The sequence below is a fragment of the Trichomycterus rosablanca genome, chromosome 7 (assembly GCF_030014385.1).
Source record: "Trichomycterus rosablanca isolate fTriRos1 chromosome 7, fTriRos1.hap1, whole genome shotgun sequence".
NCBI lineage: Eukaryota > Metazoa > Chordata > Actinopteri > Siluriformes > Trichomycteridae > Trichomycterus > Trichomycterus rosablanca.
In genome coordinates this window covers 24,603,174-24,613,581 of record NC_085994.1, presented here as the reverse complement: position 1 = coordinate 24,613,581, position 10,408 = coordinate 24,603,174, and the positions used below count along the sequence as shown (strand labels likewise).

The window sequence follows — 10,408 nt, the reverse complement described above, 5'->3', positions numbered from 1 at the left end:
GAGGAAACCCACGCAGACACAGGGAGAACATGCAAATTCCGCACAGAAACGACCTGGACCGCCTCACCTGGGACCTTCTTGCTGTGAGGCGACAGTGCTACTTAGGAACCAGACCAGATAAAGCCAAATTAAAGGATTTGTGAACTTAAATAACCAGTTTTTAGAATCATGGTTAAAATCAGAGAAGCAGCTCAGTCTCCCTAGAGTCTAAACAAAATTGTACAAAACATCCAATGAATGGCAGTTTGGAAATTAAGAATATAAGAAATGATGAGCTAAATGGAGACTGTTTAAAGCTGAAAGAAATGATGCATGGACTTGAATAACCACACAGGTGGTGCAGCGGTCAAAACACACGCTGGAACCAGAGCTGGGATCTCGAATACGTCGTATCGAATCTCAGCTCTGCCTGCCGGCTAGGCTGAGCGGCCACATGAACAACGATTGGCCTGTTGTTCAGATATGGGTGGGATTAAGCCGGATGGGGTCTCTCTCTCATAACTAATGCAATTACGACCTCTGCTGGCTGATTGAAGGCGCCCGCACAGAGATGGGAAAAGAGTGCTCTCAGGGTGTGTCTCTCCGTACACAGTGCTGAGCTGCACCGCACTCGTCAATGTGTAGGTGATAAAATGCATACGGCATGCTGCGCACGTGACGGAGGGGGCGTGGGTTAGCTTCATTCTCCTCTGTGGTGGAATTTTATGTATATAATATTTTGTGTATGTATATTATATAATATTGATACTAGTTGAAAGGCACAATGGTTTACATCTGGACTTTACGACTGATACGAGATTACAGCAGTAACACCCATGGGGGGATTCACCCATTGGGGGGTCTGGAATTTAAAACTGGGCTCATTTCTAAAGTTTTACATCTGTTTCACCCTGGGGGGTATCGTGATTCCTGTGAACAATGCATAGTCATCGTATGGACATTTGTGATTAGCCAATGAGACTACACCATGAACCATGCATTTCAAGTTGAAAGTATAAAAGACACAAGTGTTAACATTTCGGGCAAGGTCTGGTCAGATTTGTTCTTAAGCCTTCCCACTGGCGTTACATTCTTAAGAATAAAGGGTATTCTTAATTCCTAAGGCAAACTGGTCTGGTCTGGTTAATATCGCGGAAAAAACATTTTTGCCACTACACCTCAATCAGAGCAGAGACCGGCATTGGTGGAGAGGAAGCATGACGCAATCGGACGCACTAAAAAGGGATAAAAATGGGTAAAAAAAACCTAAAAAAGCAGCTCAGTAAGGGAAGATCACATCATGTTCCACTCAAGTCAGACAAGAACCTCCTGTTGATGCCAAATTGTAAACCTATCATTCATCTGTCACAGCAGAAATTATGATTCATCGGACCAGACTGTTTGTGCATTGATAATCTTATTAGTAACGGTCTCAAGTTTCACTAAGCCTGTTCTCACTGTAACTGTCAAGGTTTCTGTTCTTGGCTGAAAGGCGTTGAGCCCAGTGTGGTCTTTTGCCGTTGTAGCTCTAAGATTTGACACAACCCTCACAAAGATTGATACATGGTGGCTACACTGCCCTGCCTCACTTTATAGGAAACACTGGTGCAGTCAACGCAAAGGCAGTTGCAGCTTTAGTCCATAAGTAGAACACAAAGCATTATTGCAAGTCATCTGCTAATTGCTGTGAATGTAAATGTGACGTGTAAATAACAAAATCTGAAGAGTTTATTTTTTAAATGTTTTCGTTTCTGTAGAAACGTGTTAAAGGTTGCCAGTTTTCACATTTTCAGGAAATGTCACATAGGTGTTAACTAATCTCAGGACAGAATGCACACAGAATGAATCACATCTCTATTCTATTCTATCTGGTGTTATTTTTTATTTTTGTATATATACTGTATATTGCACACAAACAGAAATAGCATTAGTTCATTTTTATGTAAATAGGATTGAAACATGAATTATATGTGTGTTTGGTTTTACCTGTAACTCTGTTTACATAAAAATAAAATCCAGCAAATATATACAGTAGTTAATGATAACTAACTTGTATTTCTTTGACAGTGTATTTTTATAAGATAACATAAGATAAGATATAAGATAATTGCACATTTGTTAAGAAGTATTGCACAAGGTACAGTAGGTATTGCACATATTTTAAGAAGTTATTGCACAGAGAATATTATAAACAATGTGAACATATTGTGATGGTGATTATCTGCGTTTGGGGCGGTGCTGGTTATATAGCCTGACAGCAGAAGGAAGAAAGGAGCTGCGGTATCTCTCCGTTGAGCAACGCGGGTGAAGAAGCCTGTCGCTAAAGGAGCTGCCCAGTGCTGCCACAGTCTCATGCAGTGGGTGATCAGTGTTCTCCATTAAGGATGAAAGCTTGGCCATCATCCTTCTCTCCCCCACTGCCTCCACTGAGTCCAGGGTGCAGCCCAGGACAGAACCGGCCTTTCTGATCAGTTTGTCCAGTTTCTTCCTGTCTGCTGCTGTCATGCTGCTGCCCCAGCAGATAACACCATAGAAAATGGCTGATGCCACCACCGAGTCATAAAAAGAGCTGAGAAGGGCCCCCTGAATTTCAAAAGAACGGAGCCTTCTCAACAAATAGAGTCTGCTTTGGCCCTTCTTGTACAGTGCTTGTGTATTATCCGACCAGTCCAGTTTATTGTTAAGGTGAACACCCAGGTACCTATAGGAGTTAACGATCTCGATATTCCGTCCCTGGATGGATGGTGGATGTGGTTTAGTCCTTCGAAAGTCCACCACCAGCTCTTTTGTCTTGCTGGTGTTCATCTCGAGGTAATTCTGTCCACACCAGTCCACAAAGTTCTTGGTGAGTTCCCTATACTCACTGTCGTCTCCATCCAGGATGTAGCCAACAACAGCCGAGTCATCGGAGAACTTCTGAAGGTGACAGGTTGCTGTATTGTAGGTGAAGTCTTTGGTATACACAGGGTGTGTTTAATATTAACAAGCAGTTAAAGGAGCACATGGTTTTAAAATTTAAAACATTGATTACTCTCTGGAGTTGTCATTGGATGACAATCTAATGACCTACTGTGACCTGCCTAAAGAAACCTAATAAATCAATAAAGGCCTAACAATTTTTTTAAAATAAGACTTTACAACCAAACTTCAGCTTGTGCCACAGTCACTTTTTTTATTGTATTATTATTTTTAGATCCAGCAATTAATGTTCCTATGTACCGAAAAATGAGCTAACTTCACATACTGAAATAAATATAGTGACATTAAAAAAAACAAGCATCCTGAAAATAAACCACATTTTTTAAAGTTAAAACAATTTGTGAAATATAGTAAAAACCTCCAACGACTCGCATGCCACCTATGCATTCTGCACAGGCGCCTCTCTATCTGCTAATCAGTGTCCTTTCACAGCATTTGAAGAACCAACCCACATAGTCCGGTCATTCCATCCTAGCAGACGTGTCTGCTGTAGGCACTGCCAATTATGCTTGCTAGATGGAGCCCAGCCGACCGGTGGCAACGCCAAGTTACGGACCGAGGAGTTCAGAATCTCGGCACTTGTGTGCTAGCGGAATATCCTGTTGTGCCACCTGGGCGCCTCCACTGTGTTTCTTTTTTAAACTAAAAACTAGGTACAGTTTTAAATTGTTTGGAAACTGAGGGTTTTAATCAAGCAGTTTTGCAAGTGGAATTCATGCTTAATACAAGACTCAGCAGTCTGTTGTGCTGTTGTCTGATTGTGCTTTTCATGATACATTTTTAACAGACATCTCTACTGTAGACAGGCCAGTCAAGCACACACTGCACACGCTGAAAATTGAGGCAAAAGGAAGCAAAGTTTGATATGCAAATATTATAAATACTTACAGCTCTATACTGCACCTGAGCTCAGCACTACAGTATAAAGCTGTGTTTTTAAAGCATATGGTTTTGTTAAAAATATAATCTTTTCTTGATGGATTTTTTCCTTTATATACCTCAGTTAGAGGATGGATGTCTCTATTTTTTTCAGTGTGACATTAAGCTGATGGAACTCTAATAGAGCCCCTAAAAGGACATAGGGACAAAGCGTACTGTGTGGCCTATGCTAAAGATGGTAGGTTTATGATCACTTACTAAATCGCCACCATGTAGCTTATTTGTAACATAAGAAAGTACTGTATGGCCAAAAGTATGTGATCACCTGGCCACAAGCTGGTTGGACACCTCTTTCCAAAACAATGGACATAGCAGATATAGCAAATGTGTTGCAGGCATCAGATACAAAAACTGTTAAAATTCACCAAAAAAAACAATCAAGCTGTTTAGCCAAAATAATAAAATACATTTGTTTCCAGGTAAATAAAGGTTCTGTCTGTCTGTCTGTCTGTCTGTCTGTCTGTCTAAGGTAATCTCATTATATTTATTTTAGGATTTCTTTTGGATTGCACGGTGGCTCAGTGGATAGCACTGTCACCTCTCAATCCCTCAGTGGAGTTTGCATGTTCTTCCCGTGTCTGTGTGGGTTTTCTCCAGGAGCTCTGGTTTCCTCCCATAGTCCAAAGACATGCAGTGAGGTGAATTGGAGATACAAAATTGTCCATGACTGTGTTTGACATTAAACTTATGAACTAATGAATCTTGTGTAATGAGTAACTACCATTTCTGTCATGAATGTAACCAAAGTTTGTAAACATGTAATTTGTAGTTTGTAATTCTATCTATCTGTTTCCTCAGCTGGTCCCGTTAGGGGTGATCGTGATTCGCATTATTGATTTGACACAGTTTTTACTCCGGATGCCCTTCATGACACAACCCTTCCTATTTATCCGGGCTTGGGCCCGGCCCTACAATGCACTGGTTTATGCATCCTAGGTACCAATAGGGACAATTCAGTGTCTTCAATTAGCCTGGCTGCATGTTTTTGGACTGTGGGAGGAAACCGGAGCACCCGGAGGAAACTCATGCGGACACGGGGAGAACATGCAAAACTCAGCACAGAAAGGACCCGGACTGCCCCACCCGGGGATCTAAGCCAGGACCTTCTTGCTGTGAGGTGCCAGTGCCATCCACTCAGTGCCTCCCAAAATTCTAATTATAAAACGGATAGTTCCGGTCCTAAAATCTGATTGGCTGAGCCGCGTTCGAAGCCGTTGTAAAATCCCCGATAAACGCACACCTATGACCACCTCACATCATTCCATATTAATACGCCACTGAATAGAAAAAATTAATGTTATTTTCGCCCTCATGTTGCCTAGCAACACTGTTAATCGAACTATTTTGCGTCGCGGAAGAATGCTTTATTGTAAGTTTATACACAATAAATACATTTATGAATTAAACATTGTTGTATTTATTATATTTCATGTTGACCGCCGTTTTATAAAAGCAATAAGCCACTCGAGACCGTGCATTACTGTTATGATTTTAGCACGGAAAAGAAGTTTTAGAACGTCATCCCCGTGCTAAAATCACAGTAATGCACGGCCTCTCGTGGCTTATTGCTTTATTAATAAATACAAATAAAATAAATAGATTCCTATTTTTTCTGTCTAAATGACGTAACAACCTGGTCAATCAATGAACCGAGCAGCGATACCACAGAACCACACCTTTGAGCCCGGTACACGGCGCGACCTGATTGGTTCGTTTTATCCTCTCTTAACAGGGATTGGTCCGAAATGCCGGTAGGCGGGATTATTATGTTACAGCTGCGTTAGACAGAATGAGCTAGACGTGTATATGGGACAGCGCTAGTACTGAATCATTCAATATGCATTTTATTTTGTTTTTAATGTAAATATTGTTTGAATATTTTTTATCTACGTTAGATATTCGTGTTTTGGAAGAAATAAAGGGAACATTTGCGGTTTCTGTCAATAACTACACTGTAAGTATGTGGCTAGCTAGGGATGCTATTCGACTGCACCTTATTACGATTAGCCGAGATGCTAAACTAGGGTTAAATACCAAACCAGATATTTATCGCCATTTTTACGGGATATAAGGGCTAACTAGGCAAGTCTACACTTTATATAATTAATAAATAATAATGAGATATTTTTGGACGGTAAATAACATTAACGGTGCTACTTTCGTTTGCCGGTGAGTAGCTTTCATACAAGTCGTGTGTTAGTGTATCAGACAGGGGTGCTGAACAGGAAACTGATGTGAGTCTAAATCGAACAACAACAACAAGAAACATGGAGCCTTTCGGGTTTAATTTTCTCTTTGTACACCTCTTTACATGATCAAATTCGGGTGTTTTATCTGTCAGTTTGGTGAGAGGATCTAGTGTGGGTTTCGACCCCATTAAACACTTCTGGTTAGTTAAACGTCGACTGCGAGCCAGGCCTTCTCATCCAACATCAGTACGTACCTGTTCTTGTTCTTACAAATGATCTTTTCACTGTTTTGGTTACAAATTCCCAGACCCACACTCAAAAATCTTGTGGAAAGCATTACCAATAATGGGCTTTGGAAGGTGGGGGGTTGTAGGACATGACTCATTTACATTTTACATTGTCGGCATTTAGCAGACGCCTTTATCCAAAGTGACTTACAGTTCAGTTACAGTATACAATCTGAGCAACTGAGGGTTAAGGACATGCTAGAAAACTCGATCCGGTTGCCGAGCATCTCTTGCATCTCTAATTACAAGCATGATCATTTATTTACATGTGGATAGTGGAAGCCCACCACCACTGATACCCAGAATGTAACCTGAGTGGTGCTATCGGCTGGCCAGGTGTCTACACAGACATGATTTGCTGAGGGGCAGGATGGCTGAAACCCTATGATGGATTGGCACCCTGTCCAGGGTATACCTGCCTTGCACCCAGTGTTTCCCAGTGGAATCGGACCTACCGCGACCCTGACCAGTATAAAGCGGTTAATGAGAATTAAATTTATTCTGTTAACTACTCCTAGCTATCAAAGGTCTGTTATTCCATGATCTAATTGTGTTTTTAGTTGGGAAACAATATTTTGGTCTGTCATGTTTGGTTCTCATGCCATTCATTCTATTTGTTGATGGTTTTTCTAAAATGATTGAGCTTGCATTTGATATTAGAAATGATCCGTTGGTAAAGCGCTCAGTTAGTGCAGCAGTGTAATGCGCTAGCTCACCACCAGAGACATGAGTTCAAGCCTTAGCAGTGACCTGGTCAGGAGCTCAACAGACACAACTGGCCAAGGCAGGGAAACCTGGATGGGTAATCTTCTCCTTCACATCGGCAAAAGCAGTCATTTCTCATTGTCTGGTTCCTCACAAGGTTTCTTCCTGTATTTTAAAGGGAGTTTTTTCTTGCCACTGTCGTCCACAGCCTGCTCGACAGGGGTTTTTGGTCTGTTGGTCCTGGATTCTGTAAAGTTGCTTTGAGACATTGTAAAAAGTGCTATACAAATAAATTTGACTCGACATTGGGTGTGTTCGAAAACCTAGTGAGCTGCCTTTCTGACTTATGGCCTACATAGGCAGCTGTTTAAGTAGAGAGGATTCTAATAAGTCATCGACTTATAAGCCAGGTTATTCGAACGCACTACTTAGACAGCGATTCCATCAGTTTTTGCTTACTAAGCTAACACAGTTAACCTGATGCCATTCAAACCAATGCGATGAGGTGGCACAAGGCACTAGCATGTCAACTAACATCTCCCTCCGTGTACCGAAAACGGTTAAATTCGCTAACAAGCCCGAATTTGCAAATAAAAACACTTGTTCAAGTTTATACAAATTAAAAATCAATAATAATTTATTTACATTTGAAAGTAACTCTGTTTGTTGCTCTGCACCATCCACCATATTTTGTATTTTTTTGTGAGAAAAGTTGTGCCTGGGATTGCCTTCACTGCTAAGGCAGCTCTCTCGTTATTCTGTCAAAATTATGTTCAAATTTAAGGTGCCTTAGTAGGCAGCATTTTAAGGGCTCTAAGATTTCTAACAGCCTTCCTCTCAGAAGCACGCGTAGAATTATGTAAAGTGCTCTCTATGTAGAGAGCTCACTAGGTTTTCGAACACACCCTTTGACTTGACTCATTTACACAGTTTAGACGATGTCTTCTTGGGCAGCAAGAGTGTTACATAAGTCGTAGTGGTGAACAGAGTGAATGGGAGAATTGGGTATATCCAAATTTGAATGCAGTGGGAGAAATTTATAGCTGAATTGAACTATTTGATAGTAGACTCAGACTTTTGTATTATTCTGTAGCTCATTTTTTGTCTTTCTGTGTGTTTAGGAAATGATGCCCTGCTCGTTTCTACTCGTCTTGCCGTTGACCCTTCACCTTTACACAGTGACTGTGCAGGCTGGACCTTGCCAGACCTGCCGCAAGCTTACGGAGAACTTCATCACGGTACGTGTTTGTGTATCTCTGTATTGTGCTGACATAGCTGGTAGTGGAGGGCACATAGCAGTGCACATAGTGGCGATAGCTGGGATCAGTCAATTAAATTTCCAGTGGTGCTATCAGCCAGTCAGGTGCCTACATACAGACATGATTAACTATGTCAGAGGGGTAGAGGGATGGCCTGTAATAGACTGGTGTCTTGACTGTGGTGTGTTACTACATTGCGCCCACTGATTTCAGGGAAACTGAACCCACTACTATGAAATGCTTTATGTTAGGTCAGAGGTGAGCAATTAAATTTTCCAAGGGGCCACATGAGAAACTGGTGCCGGTTGGGGACAGTCCGCGGGCCGTACAATGCCCAGGTGTGTGTTAGGGCAATCGGGTGTCTATTACGCTAGCCCACCATCGATTAGATTCAAACCCTTATCGGGTCTTATCGGCCTGGCTGGGCGTCTTCACAGACATGAGTGACTATGATTGGCTGTGTCTGGATGAGGGTGGCCCAAGCCCTTTGATTGATTGATACCCTGTCCACGGTATTCCTCCACATTACTCAAGGCTTACCATAACCCTGATCAGGATAAAGCAGCTGTTAAATGTATACTGCGTAAATATTGATATGTTTAATGTTGTTTTGGTCTAGGGCCTGGAGAGAACTGCTAATAAAAACTTTGGTGGAGGGAACACAGCTTGGGAAGAAGAAAAGCTGGCCAAATATGCTCGCAGGTAGATTCTGAAACATGATCATCATTAATGTCATTAAACAACGTGCGCAAATATTTTTGGATATTTGCCAGTTTTCCCTGCTTAACTGACAGTTTTAAAATCCATGTGTGACCGTTTCTGTGAGTTTCTGTACATTTCTATATGTTTCTGTACGTTAATGTTGTGCAATACTAAGATTTTACAGGTGTCAGAACTGGTTTTGACAGATTGTGTATCAGATTACTAAAATAATCAGGTATATCAGATTACTGAAACTTGATTGACATAAATGATTCAAATAAAAAATGACAGAGATTATAAATCAGTATTAATCATAGATAAATTGTTGTGTTTATTAGGCATACATGGATAACTGTTTTTGTTAGGCATTCAAGTGGCACAGCAGTAAGATACGTTTGCCCACTACTGCTGGTTTTGCTCCCTCTCAAGCACATGCAAACACAAGTGGTTTTCTTTACTGATTTATTTGAAGTCTTCTTCTCACTCCCATCAAACCGTGGAAACTATTAAAATACAATTTTACACATACAAACCACGTTACCATATTTATACATAATTCATCAATATTCATACATATTTATACATAATTAATTCAAAATATAAACAAAAAAGTACCTCGTTGGCTGCATGCTACGAAAGGAAATCAATCATCTTTAAGACTTGTCCATGTACTGTACAAAGTTCCTTTAAAGTTTTAACTCTTTATCCGCGAAGTGTCCATGCCCCTTTGTATAGAAACAAACAAACGTGCCGCTTCCTGTATGCGCTGCTCTATTTAGCGCATTTTTCACACAACAGCCCAACATAGGTTTCAAAGTATAGGTTTCAAATGTAACCACACAAAAACGCGAAATAATAACAAAACAAACTTACAAAACATACATATATACCTACTATAATGGCAGCAGCTACAGCTGGGATCTGGGGTTCTAATCTCAGCTGCGCTATAGACCAGCTGGGCATATACATGGATGACCCAACAGTGCACTAGTCAGCGCGCTTTCAGTGCCAGTCCCAAGTCCAGATAAAATAAGAAGGACTGCATTGGGGCATCCATTTTAAAAACTGTGCCAAGTAAAGTATGTTTACCATAATAATCCACTGTGGCGAGTTCTAAAATACTTAAACACAAAGAGAAAGTAAGAAAGATCAAGAACTGTCTGTGTGTATTTTGCTGAGACATGGACCCTACCTAATTCACCTCATTCAGTTAAGCAAGGCCCTACCTAATTCACGCCCGTGAAAATTGCGTCACGGACTATGAAATGAGCCTTTTCCTGTGTAATAGAAGATTTGTGTTTTGTGATTAAATATTTTTCATTTGCGTAGCGTTCAAGTGCCTCACGTTTACTTGTTAATTTGCACTATG

The 10,408-nt window shown here is 40.9% G+C and overlaps 1 protein-coding gene across 1 annotated transcript in view; it reads left to right on the top strand.

Moving 5' to 3' along the window:
* The first annotated feature begins 5,818 nt into the window (after positions 1-5,818).
* Positions 5,819-10,408, top strand: part of LOC134318310 (protein disulfide isomerase Creld1) — a 31,570-nt gene continuing 26,980 nt past the window's right edge. The window contains exons 1-3 of the mRNA XM_062999164.1: positions 5,819-5,851; positions 8,200-8,316; positions 8,957-9,039. Of these exons, the coding sequence (XP_062855234.1) occupies positions 8,203-8,316; positions 8,957-9,039 (197 nt within the window). The 5' untranslated portion in view covers positions 5,819-5,851; positions 8,200-8,202. The remainder of the gene's footprint in view (positions 5,852-8,199; positions 8,317-8,956; positions 9,040-10,408) is intronic.